The sequence below is a fragment of the Rhincodon typus genome, chromosome 20 (assembly GCF_021869965.1).
Source record: "Rhincodon typus isolate 14 chromosome 20, sRhiTyp1.1, whole genome shotgun sequence".
Taxonomy (NCBI): Eukaryota; Metazoa; Chordata; class Chondrichthyes; order Orectolobiformes; family Rhincodontidae; genus Rhincodon; species Rhincodon typus.
In genome coordinates, this window is record NC_063351.1 from 35229261 (window position 1) to 35243872 (window position 14612).

A 14612-nucleotide genomic window follows, 5' to 3' on the forward strand; every position below is an offset into this window, starting at 1 on the left:
AATTGCCAAACATTCACATCAGTGCCATTACCAAATGCTTGTATAGCATTTTCTGTAGAATTAAACAAGAGTAAGAATTGTACACAGTTGCATTAAACTCTAACCAAAATTTAAATATTGCTTCAAAATCTAAATATGTTTCAGAAATTGTAGACGTCACCAAATTACCTGTTATTGATGTTGTTCCAAGAAACATTGATGGAACCAAGTGAAAGCCTCGACATTCTTGATACTGTCCATCCCTCCCACCCAATTTTTTTCTGTTGTTATGCTTTCTCCTTCAGCTGAATTGTCACACAGGATAGAGAAGAATTACATTCCCCATTGTCCCACTAACGGACACCATGGCTTTTGTTTGACTAATGGACCTCACTGAAGTAACTTATAACAGTTATTTTGATGTATAGTTAAATTAATATGCATTGATGGTCTGCTTCAATACCCTTTACATCTATCTCATAACATGATTAATATTAATGTATTGTTCTGTTATAATGCATGTAGGTATGTATTCTATATCAGAGAATAATTATATAAATGATGCTTATTCTCATTGTTAGTTTTGAATATATTTTGAAAAGGCAAATCTCATAAAAGGCAAGGTAAAACAGAAGCATTTTCATCCAGATGAATTGGCAAGTTATAGCACTTTACAATATATTAGACAATTTCATAGAAAATTTGTGTATGGATGACAATTAAACTGAACAATTAAATTTAAATGCAATTATTACTTCTCCAAAATCTTTAAATCTTACTGCAGTAGACTGTTGAACTTACTGAAGCATCTGTTGTCCTTAAAAAAATTGTGGAATTCATCGCACTCTTCCTTCTGGTTCCCGCTTCCATTACAAGTACACCATGGTGCCACACTGATGCCAGTGGAATCAATATAGTTTGGGGTGATGACAGTCCCTGTCAAGAGAAGCCAAGATCAAATTTAATGATCATTCATTTAACCAAACACAAACTGCTTTTTTTCTGAGATAAAACACATTGGCTGTCATATCATAGTTGCTAGAAAAGAAACAAGTGTTCAAAAATAGCAAGAAATTGCTCACCCATTACTGTTTTCCATTTTTCAAAGTCAAGCATCAATAGTACCAAGCAGGATGAGAGACAGTTTTATGGAAAATTGGATAAGCCATCTCTCAGGCATTGTCATTCAATAATAAATCCATGCTGAAAGTATGAGTCTAACATGGACTTGAAAATACACAAATTATAACACAGAAATAGATCATTCAGATCAACCAGTCCATGATGATTGCCTTTGAACAAAGACATTTAATCACATTTACATTGATGAGGTGGCTGTAAAGATGCTGGGCTAAATTTTGCAGACGTGCCAGTGTATTGTTGCCAGAACCAAAAGTGGGTTGGTTGATGAGTCGAGGTGACTCCACTTTAGCAGGTAGCAGGACCCGAGACCACATGTTATCAGGGGCAGCCCATCAAGCTAAAACTTTATGAAGGTTGAGGTCCTGCCCAAAGAACTGCCAATCCAATCAGAGGGCTAGCATCACAACAGCCCCAGCAGTACAACCGCAAAGCTGATGATGAAGAGGGTCTGTGCCCTCAAAGTCTGCCAAGTAAGGTCTGGGGGTGCCTGAGCCAATTACATTGGTCTCAGCAAAAGCTAGGAGGAACCTTACTGAGGGCAGGTGCTGCTGTTACTACTGGCATAGGCACTGTCACTGCTTGGGTGGAGCCCTCCGTGGACCATGGCATGCCTAAACAGAAGCAACTTCACTAGGGCCTGACAGAGATCACAAACATCTACCTGACAGTTCTCCATGTTGCATCAGAGCCCCCTGCCACTGGCAAAATGCCAATTGAGATAGAAATAGACCCTTAACTGGCCATTTAAATTGGTTCCTAATGAGCAGCTCATCTGTGACCATTCACACCATTTGTAAAATGGTATGTTGGCTAGACAGAGTTGAGCACCTGCCTACATTTTGCAAGCCTTCCTGTCTCCTAACATGTAGGCAATGGGCCTGGAACTTCCTGACCAATGATTCCACCTGTGGGTGGGTAGGCTGCTTGCGAGATGGTTTAATCTATCAACCATAAACATAAGGTAATCACGGCTATATCCAACAAGGTATTCATAAAAAACCAGGAACAAACGTAGTTCTGAGGAAGAGTCACTGGACCCGAAACGTTAACTCTGTTTTTTCCTTCACAGATACTGCCAGATCTGCTGAGCTTTTCCAGCAACTTTGTTTTTGTTCCTGATTTACAGCATTCACAATTCTTTCGGTTTTTATTCATAAGAAACCTTTTGACTCAAAATGTGGTTAGAATATGGGACTTCCTACCCAAGAAGTAATTGTTATATTTATGGGGTGTTTAGACAGACACATAGGAAAACAAGGAATAAATGGATATGTTGAAACAGTTGGCTGAAGAGTGAAATTGGGAAGCTTGTGTGGAGCATGAATAGAAACAGCTGTTTCTTTGCAGTAGACTCCACATAATTGTACATAATGTAAGGAAGTGTGCCCTCTTTATTAAAGCTTACCTATGAGTCCAGAGTAGGCAAGTAAACAGGCTGCATAGTTTTGCCTTAAGCAGCCACTTATGGAACGAGGTTCTGGCTGACAGTTTGTGATGAAATCTGCAAGCCGTGACCTGTGAAGAGAGCAAATAGGGAAAATCATTACATTATCGCATTAGCATGAAAACAAGAGAAGCTTTTTGTACTGGCTCAATAACAATGAGTGTTGCATATGTGATTTCTTAAAGTGTTATTGAAAAGAACTTTCTGGTCAGACTCACTTCTCATTAATATATTTGCATCCATGATTGCTCTCGAATACAGAAACAACATGTTTTAAAAATATACCCTGTGGTCCTTATATTAGCTACCCGCCCCCATAGCAGCATGAGTGGGGTTGATAAACATCATGACCCCAAGCCAGTGTGTGCGTACTGGTAGGTGCACTGCTTTCCATATCCTTTAAGTCAATGAATTCTTCAGGGGCTTATCTGGTGCATTGTGTTCAAGACCTTCTGGTCTAACAAGAAGAGTCTTGAAGAGTAAACAAGATGAAGTTTATAACATCTCTCCAAGTTTTTAGAGGTTATAAAAATAGACTTTACTTCACTCCAAAAACTGTTGAGGGGACCTGACTTCAGGTCTGTCTCCCACAAGATCTCCCTTCCACCAAGTTCACTTGACATCATCACAGAGCATTCAATCAAGATTGACCCTTTCAGAACCAAATACAATGTAGTCCTGCCTTTATCTTTCAGTGATAGGTTGCATTTGAGTTTCCTGCTTCAAAGAACCAGGATACTTTACTATTTAAATCAGGCTCCTGCAGTGCAGTTAGGAACATGATTTAAACTTAAAGTTGGGGTATGGGGAATTTGATGGCTTAAGGGAGAGAAAGTTAGTCTGATCAAGGCAGTACATGCTTTTCCAGCACTGCTTTGGAGCCAGGAGTATTAAGAATGCTCCCTAACCTGCTAGTGTAGCTTCTGTTGATTGTGATCTCCCTTATCACAATTGACCATCACTACACTGTTGATACTTGCCTCAATGCCTCTTGCTTGCTGTGCTCCAAGACACAGTCTAACCAAGGGACCAACCCTTATTGATATCACATGCTGTCACCTTATCCAACAACCTGTCAATCTTGCCAGGTACTGGAAGGGAAAGTGAATGAAAGAATAATAAGGTGGACTTCTATGTTTCCAACATTTCTAGGAACTGCTCTCAGGAACCATTCTATCCTGTTTCCTTATAAATATCAAGGTTAGCATCTTTACAATATATCTCTCTATAAACTGTATCCATATTGCTTCCAAAGGCAGCTTTATAGAGCAAATCTAAGGTATTTATAAAGTACTAGCTTTTATGGTTTAAATAAAGGGTTCATAACTGAAATAAATGAAAACTATTTCTTGTTAAACTTTCAACTGAGAACTAATTAACTGATTCATCTATTTATATAAAGGACTTCAGAGTATTTGATACACTTCAATATGTCAGAAATATATGACATGAAAAAGGCAATACATTTCTTTAAAAGACTGGAGCTAGAATTTATAAGCACAGGTGATCCAAAACATCCTCCATCAAAAAGCAATTAAACTCTTATTTGCTTCAAATATATTGGTCCAATTGTATTGAGAAATATATGAAACATCTCCATGTTCTACCTTCCCTTCTCTGTTAAAATGCTTGTTGAAACCTTCATCTTGATTAAGCATTTGTTTATCAGTTCTTTTGTGAATGTGTTTCAAATTCTATTTCATATAATCCCTGTGAAAAACTTTGTTAAAGGTTCTATATAAATTCATATTGTTGTGGAGAAAACTGAGCAGCAATCTTAAAGGACAGGACAAGTTGGAAATTAAGGTGGAACATTTCCTGCATCAAAAACAGAAGTTGCAGGAAAAGCTCAGCAGGTCCGGCAGCATCTGTGAAGAGAAATCAATTAACGTTTCGGGTCCAGTGACCCTTCCTCAGAACTGATGGTAGCTAGGAAAATGTCAGTTTATATGCAGAAGATAGGATGGGGGGAGGGGGTACGGAGTAAACAATATGTGGGGATATAATCCGAAGAGAGAAGAACAGTTGGACAGACAAAGGAGTGGATAACAATCTTGCCGGGAGGAAAAATAGCTGTTAATGGGGACTGTTAGTGACTAACAATAGGTAGTGGGTAATGGCAGATTATGTGATAACAAGGCCTGGTGCATGGGGTCGGGTGCTAAGACATGGGAGAGTTCAGGCCCTAAAATGACTGAACTTGATATTCAGTCTGGAGAGCTGCAGGGTCCCCAAGTAGAAAATGGGGTGTTGTTTTTCCAGCTTGTGCTGTGCTTCACTGGAACGCTGCAGCAAGCCTGAGACAGAGATTTTGGCCATGGAACAGGGTGGTGCATTGAAATGCCACGCAACGGGAAGCTCACTTGAAGTGTTGCTTCACCTCGAAGATATGTTTGGGCCCTTGGATACTGAGGAAGGAGGAGGTAAAGGGCAGGTGTTACACCTTAGGTGGTTGCAGAGTAAGGTGCAGTGGGGCTGTGGGGATGTTGGGAGTGAAGGAAGAGTGGACCAGGGTGTCCCAGAGGGAATGGTCCCTGCATAAGGCAGACAGGGACAAAAGGGGAATATGTGTCATGTGGTGGTATCTCGCTGCAGGTGGCAGAAATGGTAGCTGATGATCTTCTGGATTTGGATGCTGGTGGAATGGTAGGTAAGGACAAGGGGAACCCTATTGCTGTTGCAGGAGGAAGAGAGAAGCTGAAGGCAGAAGTATGGGAGATGGCTCGGACCCGGTCGAGGGCCCTGTGGACAACGGTGCTGGGAATCCTCAGTTGAGGAAGTAGGTGGACATTTTGAAGACTCCATTGTCGAAGTTGGCCTCATTGGCACATATGTGACAGAGGCGGAGGAATTGGGAGAATGGAATGGAGTCTTTATAGGAAGCAGGGTGCAAGGATATATAGTCCAGGTAGCTCTGGGAATTGGTGGGTTTACAGTAGATATTAATAGCAAATTTATCCCCAGAAATTGAAACAGAAATGTTTAGGAGGGGAAGGGAGGAGTCAGAGATAGAACAGGTGAAAGTGATGGTGGGGAGGAAATTGGAAATAAAATCGATGAACTTTTCCAATTCCAAATGAGAGAGGGAAGCAGCACCGATTATATCATCAATATAACGGAGAAAGAGTTGTGGGTGGGGACTGGAATATGACAGGAGCAAGGAATGTTCCACATACCCCACGAAGAGACAGGCGTAACTGGGGTCCATGCGTGTAACCATGACCACCCCCTAACCTGAAGGGTCTAGGCCCGAAACGTCAGCCTTTCTGCTCCTATGATGCTGCTTGGCCTGCTGTGTTTATCCAGCCCTGCACCTTGTTGTCTCGGATTCTCCAGCATCTGCAGTTCCTGCTATCTCTGAGTTAAAAGAGAAGTTGTTCAGGGTGAGGACGAGCTCGGACAAGTGAAGGAGAGGTTTAGCGGATGGGGACAATTCAGGCCTTTGTTTCAGGAAGAAGTGGAGAGCCCTGAGACTATCCTGGTGAGGGATGGATGTGTAAAACGCCAAGAGGAGGTAGCTGGAGCCTGCAAACTAAAATTGAGATGGAGATGTTGGCCAGGGAACAGGTTGGTGTGTTAAAGTGGCAGGTAACCGGAAATTCAGGCTTAATTTTGCAGGCAAAACGTAGGTGGCTTGCTGCAGTACTCCAGTGAAGCTCAGCGCAAGCTGAAAGAACAACACCTCATTTTCTGTTTGGGGACCCTGCAGCCCTCCAGGCTTAATATCAAGTTCAATAATTTTAGGGCCTAAACTTTCCCATGTCCCAGCCCCCTACCCCATGCATCAGATCTTGTTATCACATTGTCTGCCATTACACACTACCTATGGTTAGCCACTAACTGTCTCCATTAACAGCTATTCACTGTCCTAGTCAGATCATTATCCTACTCCTTTGTCTGTCCAACTGTTCTTCTCTCTCTTTGAGCTTTATCTCCACCTATCGTTTACTCCTTACCCCTCCCCTCACCCTGTCCTCTGCATATAAAGTGACATTTGCTTAGTTGCCATCAGTTCTGAGGAAGGGTCACTGGACCCAAACGTTAACTCTGATTTTTCTCCATTGTTGCTGCCAGACCTGCTGAGCTTTTCCAGCAACTTCTGTTTTTGTTCTGACTTACAGCATCCACAGTTCTCTCAGTTTTTATTTAGTATTTAACTCACAGCCACATCTCTTCCAGGCATGCCCACCTTGAAGAAGTTCTGCTCCTCCCTCCACCGGGATTTCGATTACAATCTGTTTTCTTGTCCACTGACATTAATTTCATTATTGTTCCTAGTGTTTGACGGGTATTTGCTAAAACTCATTTCCACAGCCATATCACATTTCTCAGTGACTTTCTCTGGCTGAGACTCATCCCGTGTGAGTTCCAAGTCAAGTTTCATCCCGTGTTCTTTGAATCCACCCAGGATCACAGGTATCTCCCTGATGTTCAACATTCCACAGAAAGCTACTTTTGCTGCATCCTGAGATCCACACTCAGTGCCATGTGGTGTCACATGCACACTCTTGACCTCTCTCTCCAACAGCATCACATCATGCTGGCTCAGAGTTGCACCACTCCGCAGTTCTACTTCATCCTCCGGCTCATTTGGTGTGCTAACAAGAAACTTTTTCTTTTCCTTTCAGGCATCAAAGCCCACAAGATGCAACAACTCAGAGATACCCATGGCCCTCTGGTACCTTCCTCCCCTCCCTTCCCTCTGACTCCATCCCCTCCTCCAACCCCACTTCCTGTTGGGTATCCACCAGCCCTCCTAAGCTTCTGCTCTCCGATGCTGAACATTCTGTTCTCAGTAAAGGTCCCAGTTTTATTCCTCTGCATTCCTACCTTCATGAATTTCGGACATGACATGATGTCGAACTCTTCTTTCGTTGTCTTTGCCTCCATGTCTATTTCTTTGGGTAAGAGTGCTCTCCCTGTCCCACAGACCCCCTCACCCAGCTTCAATACTCTCCCTCCACGTGAATCCCTCCGTCTGGCCTTTTACCTGCATTCAATCTATCAATGTGCCACTGGTCGCCTCAATTTCTCTACCCACCCTCACCCAATCTGACGTGTCTCCCTCTGACTGCACTTCATGTGCTTAGACCCAAACCTGACTTTGTTATTAAGCTTGCCGATAAGGGTGGTGTTGTAGTCTGGTGCACTGACCTCTACATTGCAGAGGCTGAGTGCTAGCTCTCAGACACCTCCTCCTAACTCCCCCAGACAATGACCCAAACATGGAACATCAGACCATTGTATCACTTATGGTCACTGACCTCATTTCATCTGGTGATGAAAGTGCCTCCAAGCTGATAGTTCCCCAGCCCTGCACAACTTGCTTCTTCTACTTTCCAAAAATCCACCAACAGGACTGTCTGGGCAGATGCATTGTTTCAGCCTGCTCCTGCCCTACAGAACTCATCTCTTCCTACCTTGATTCAGTCTTTCCTCCCCTAGTCCAATCCCTGCCCACTTAAATCCACGATTCCTCTGATGTTTTAGACCAGTTTTAGAATTTACAGTCTGCAGGCTCCAGCTGCGTCTTCTTTAGCATGGACATGCAATCCCTTTACACGTCCATCCCCCATCAGGGTGGTCTCAGGGCTCTCCATTTCTTCCTGGAGAAAAAGGCTTGAACTGTCCCCACCCATCACCACCCTCCTCCACTTGGCTGAGCTCATCCTCACCCCCAACAACTTTTCTTTTAACTCCTCTCACTTCTTCAGGTTGGAGGGGTGGCCATGGGTACCTGCATGGACCCCAGTTATGCCTGTCTCTTTGTGGGGTACGTGCAACATTCCTTGTTCCAGTTCTATTCTGGCACCCACCCACACTCTTTCTCCAATATATCGATGATATCGGTGCTGCTTCCCTCTCTTGTCTGGAATTGGAAAAGTTCATCAATTTAGTTTCCAATTTCCACCCCGCCCTCATTTTCACCTGTTCTATCTCTGACCCTCCCTTCCTTTCTCAACATTTCTGTTTCCATTTCTGGGGATAAAATGGCCACTAATATCTACTATAAACCCACTGACTCCCACAGTTACTTGGACTATATATCCTCGCACCCCGCTTCCTTTAAAGACTTCATTCCATTCTCTCAGTTCCTCCGTCTTCATCACATATGTTTCAATGAGACCAACTTCGACAATGGATCCTGCGAAATGTCCACCTTCTTCCTCAACCGAAGATTCCCCAGCACTGTTGGCCACAGGGCTCTCAACCGGGTCCGACCTATCTCCCACACTCCCACCCTCATCCTTCTCATCCCTCCCGCAACAGCGATACGGTTCTCCTTGCCGTTACGTACCATCCTACCAGCATCCACATCCAGAAGATCATCGGCTGCCATTTCTGCCACCTCCAGCAAGATGCCACCACCAGATACATATTCCCCTCTCCTCCCTTGTCCACATTATGCAGGGACCGTTCCCTCCAGGTCACCTTGGTCCACACTTCCTTCACTCCCAACACCACACCCCCCGCACGTTCTCCTGCAATCGCTGAAGCTGTGACACCTGCCCATTTACCTCCTCCCTCCTCAGTATCTAAGGGCCCAAATATAACTTCCAGGTGAATCAGCACTTTACCTGCACTTCTCACAATCTAGTCGACTGCATTCGCTGTTCCCAATGTGGTCTCCTCTACATTGGGGAAACGAAGCATAGATTGGGTGACTGCTTCACAGAATACCTACGTTCTGCTCACAAAAATGACCCTGAGCTTCCAGTTGCCTGCCACTTCAACACACCAACCTGTTCCCTGGCCAACATCTCTGTCTCAAACTTGCTGCAGTGCGCTAGCAAAGCTCAGCACAATCTGGAAGAACAACACTTCATTTTCCACTTGGGGACCCTGCAGCCCTCCAGACGTAATATCAAGTTCAGTCATGTTAGGGACTGAATTCGCTCATGTCCTAGCCCGCAACCCCACACACCAGACCTTGTTATCACATAGTCTGCCATTACACACAACCTATTCTTAGTCATTAACAGTCCCCATTAACAGCTATTCACTGTCCTAGCCAGATCGTTATCCACTCCTTTGTGTGTCCAACTGTTCTTCTCTCTCTTTGAGCTCTATCCCCACATATCGTTTACTCCTTACCCCTCCCCCACCCTATCGTCTGCATATAAACCGACATTTTACTGGCTACAATCAGTTCTGAGGATGGGTCACCAGATCCGAACGTAGGCCCCACCTGTCCCCCTCCACTGACACTTTCATTCTTTTGCCAGAACTGGTCCTCACCCTCAACAATATTTCCTTTGATTCCTCCTGCTTCCAACAAACCAACGGGGTGACCATGGGCTCAAGCTATGCCTGCCCCTTTGTAGGATTCATGTAAAACTCCCTCTTCCACAATTACACCAGCACCATCCCTCACCTTTTTCTCCACTATACTGATGACTGCATTGGTGCTGCCAGGTGCTCCCGCAAAGAGATTGAGCAGTTCATCAACTTCGCCAATGCCTTCCATCCCACCCTCAAATTCACCTGGACCATTTCTGACACCTCCTTCCCCTTCCTGGACCTCTCCGTCTCCATCTCCAGAAATCGACTCACCATTGACATCCATTTCAGACCCACTGACTCCCACAGCTATCTTGACTACACCTCCTCTCACCCACCCTCCTATAAAAATGCTATCCCATACTCTCAGTTCCTCTGCCTCTGCCGCATCTACTCACAGGATGAGGTGTTTTACTACAGGACATTCCAGGTATCCTCCTACTTTAGGGACAGGAACGTCCCCTCCTCTGTAGTTAAAGATGCCCTCAAACGCAACTTCTCCATTTCCCACACTTCTCCCCTCAAATCCCCTCCCTCCAACAACAATAAAAATAGAATCCCCTTAGTCCTTACATACCACCTCACCAACTTCCAAATCCAACGTATCATCCTCTGACATTTCTGCCACCTACAATCGGATCCAAACACCAAAAAGATATTCCCTTTCCCACCCCTGTCCGCTTTCCGCAGGGACCATTCACACTGTGACTCCCTCATCAGCTTTACTCTCTCCACCAACTTCTCCACCACACCCAGTACCTTTCCCTACAACTGGAAGAGGTACAACAGCTGCCCCTTTACCTCCCCTCTCACCACTGTCCATGGCCCCAAACAATCCTTCCAGATCCGGCAGAGGTTCACCTGCACTTCATCCGACCTGATCTATTGTACCCGTGCTCCCGATGTGGTCTTCTCTATTTTGGGGAGACCAAAGGCAGACTTGGGGAGTGGTTTGTGGATCATCTGCGCTCAGCATGCACCAACCAACCTGACCTTCCAGTTGCCATCCACTTTAACTCCTCCTCACATTTGCCTGACAACATGTCCATCCTTGGCCTCCTCAACTGTCAGGGTGAGGCCAAACGTAAACTGGAGGAGCAACACTTGATAGTTCACCTTGGGAGCTTACAGCCCAATGGCCTCAATATTGACTCCACCAGTTTCAAAATCCCTCCGCCCCCAGAAATATCCCATGATCAGCTCTCCCCTTCTTACTTGCCTCCCTGACCTGACCGAACCTGTCCATCTTCCTACTCACCTATCCATTCCACCATTCCCACTGACCACTCACAATAACCTCCTACCTGCATCAACCTATCACTATTCCACCTACACTTCCCCCAGCACCACCCCCCCACTCCATTTACTGCTGGGCTTCCCTCCCTCTCCCCAGTCCTGATGAAGGGTTTCGGCCTGAATCTTTGAGTTTCCTGCTCCCCAGATGCTGTCTAACCTGCTGTGCTTTTCCAGCTTCACATCTATTGACCCAAAATGTTAACTCTGATTTCTATTTACAGATGCTGCCAGACCTGCTGAGCTTTTCCAACAACCTCTGTTTTTGTTTCTGATTTACAGCATCCACAGTTTTTGCTTTTTATTTAATCCTGCAAGTCCGATGAAAATTACCCAAGTTATTTTGCCATCCTGAAGCTGGTGGGAACTACTGGATTGTATTTTTAACCTCTTCAACTCTACTGGCTGCAAAACCAACATGCCCTTGACTTCTAGGATACCTGTTTACATCTGCATGCCCCATCCCAATGACATAATTGACACATATCAGCAATTTTTACTTCCTGACGTGAGTGGGAAGCAGCCAGTTTCTTACTAAGCCAAACCAGCTTTGAAACAAGCAAGGGCCAGGAGAGTCCAGGAGAGGTAGTGGTGAAGGCAAATGACACTGGACGAGCAATCCAGAGGTCTATGTTAATCCAGGGACCCAGAATAATTTACTGAGTTCTGAGGAAGTGCCACTGGACCCGAAATATTAACTCCGATTTTTCTTCACAAATGCTGCCAAACCTGCTGAGCTTTTCCAGCAATTTCTGTTTTTGTTCCTGATTTACAGCATCCGCAGTTCTTTCAGTTATTTTATTTACTACATGCACTGCCTGCTTTTACCCTAATTTACCTGACAGGAACAGGGTGGGTTGGGTTGGATGTCCAGCTTAGGCATTAAATTTGTTGATTCGTATTAAATGAGCACCCAGTCTAATCCATTTGTCCATATCAATTGGGCTTGTCCAAAATTATGCCTAACTGCTCAATCACCACACAATGCCAAGTGAGAAACTAAACTGAACATACCTGATGCATTTGGCCTTCGGTATATGTATTATGCTGGCTCACAGTCAGAATAATGCTATTGTCAGAGCAATGTTTTATGTATAAATTTTAATGGACAGATTTATTGTTTCCATGTATAATGACAGTCTTACATAATACCATACCTCCAAGATAGCTACACGCCTGTAATTCTGACCACATGCTATTTCCCAATTACTCCACTTACTGTCAAAACCCAAAGCTCCGCAATTCCTGTGCTAGACCTCTTGACCTTTCTATCTCATGTTTCTTGTTTAAGATGCTCTTTGAAATCCATCTATCTCACCAAAGTTTTATTCAGCCACTGCAATATCTCCTTTTGTGGTTTGGTGTTAAATTTCATTTGATAATGCTCCTATGAAGAATCCTAGGATGTTTTCCCACATTAAACGTTTTTTATAAATACATGTTATTTTTTACTTCAACAGGGAGAGATGTGTTTTTAACAAGGTGATTGTTAGATTAGTATTCAGACATTTACACCATCACTTTCTTCATAAAGTGGCTGATTTGCTGAATGGTTTCTCAGCTCTTGCATTATTCATTGCAGTTTGAGTTTGGTATATTCAAAAAGGTAACTGTGACATGATCTTTAGTAATGGGGATTCAGAAAATGTCTTTGTTGTCAAGTCTAATCGATATAATGACTTAAACCGATGACTATGTAAATTACTCTTATTTTTATAAATGCCTTTTGTCAGCACTGAATTAAAAATATGAAAATAAACATAAAATATTATTTCTAATCAAGGAGATTTCATTAAGACAATTCCATAACAGTAAAGTACTATCAATGGAATTTTGAATGTTGCTGTCTTCTGGTTTCATTTCCCATCAATTATTTGTCACAAATTGCACACTGCCTAGCCTATTACTCATACATCAAAGTTGACTACAAGAACCAATTAGGTAAAACAAAGGCAGCAGAAATATATTGGTGCTCTATATGACACTTAACTAGCCTGCTATTAATCAATCATTATATGTGTAATAAAAATGAACTATTGATTTTAAATTAACCAGCAGTATAAAGAATAAAAATTATAATCACTTCATTCTGAGAGATCTGCAAGTTATGAAGACCGTTCAATCTTAGGAATTAATTAAACCTTTACCATTATTGCTGAACTGAACAAAATTTACATCACTGCCGAAATATCAGTTCATTCCCAATGTTTAATATCTAGAGGTCAATGAATTTGTTATATAAACAAAGGATAACAACAGCACAGAGCTACATCTTTAATTAATGCATTTTTTTCTCTCCATAAGTCTCACGACTTCAAATAAATCACCTACAACCAAAAGGATTGGATACTCTGGGTAGTTCATTATTTCATTAATGTGCCCAGAAATCAGCTGACAAATGATGAAATTTGAGTTGAGCATGGCTAACTAGATAAATTATTCTTTCTCAATATCTCATACACACTAGCAGATTTAGAAAGTGACAGATTTAGAAATTGACAGGAAGGTGAAATAACATAACCAAAGACAGTATTTATTAAATATAATTCACCATCAATTAGCTGCAGTTAAGTTTCCGGTCACTATTCCTTGTTTTTTATTCTGTCCTTTCAGTGCCCCACCACCTACATAGGTCAAAATTGTATGGTTTCCCTGTTGGCAGGTTTGCAGGCGAAGATCACCTATAAAATTCCTTGGATGGTCTTCTCACCACCCTTATGCCTGTCCTTGTTCTGCAGGCAATTTTTACATGTGGCAACTCAGGGCTAGGGCAGGTTACCATGCTTTGGCCAAATGAGGTCCTTAAATGACCTTACTGGTTTTTCCTTTTGTTCAGCCCCTGGTCTCTCCATCAAGGCTCCCATCCCCTCTCCCCCGCTCAACTCCTCTCCTCAGACCTGCACTTAACTGACCATGGAGACCAGAAATTAGATTACAAGCAGTCTCCAGATTCTGAGAGAAAACAAAGAACTGCAGATGCTGGAAATCTGAAACAAAAACATAAAAGTGTTGGACAAACTCAATAGGTCTGACAGCACCTAAAAAGAGAAAAACAGTGATAACATTTTGAGTCCAGTGACCTTACATCAAACTTTTTTTGAGGAGGCTGTTGGTGCCAGCAAACTGGAAATTTGAAACTAATGTAAAGCATCAGAAGAATCATGGATATAAGTGGGAAGGGACTGGACAAGGGGCAAAAATCAGGTCAAGGTAAGAAGAGATAAGTTACCTGGAGCAGGAACTGAGGGTGAAACAATGGGTCTGCCCAGACAGTCCTGTTTGTGGATTTTGGGAAGGAAGTATAAGTGGGTTGTATGGGGTTGGGGATCTATGAGGTGGGAGGCTATCGGGAGGAGATCCCCAAGCAAGATGAGGTTAGTGATGGTCATGGATACAGTAGCTTGACGTTTGATAGTGGGTTCATGGTCCAGAGGGTGATATCTGAGGTGTCTGAGAACTAAAAAGTTTCATC

General features: G+C 43.3%; 1 protein-coding gene across 1 annotated transcript in view; it reads right to left on the bottom strand.

The window, feature by feature from the left end:
* Positions 1–14612, bottom strand: part of LOC109910884 (GDNF family receptor alpha-1-like) — a 29047-nt gene that overhangs the window by 3889 nt on the left and 10546 nt on the right. The window contains exons 3-5 of the mRNA XM_048609207.1: positions 2528–2637; positions 781–915; positions 7–52 (exon numbers count right to left, since the gene is read on the bottom strand). Of these exons, the coding sequence (XP_048465164.1) occupies positions 7–52; positions 781–915; positions 2528–2637 (291 nt within the window). The remainder of the gene's footprint in view (positions 1–6; positions 53–780; positions 916–2527; positions 2638–14612) is intronic.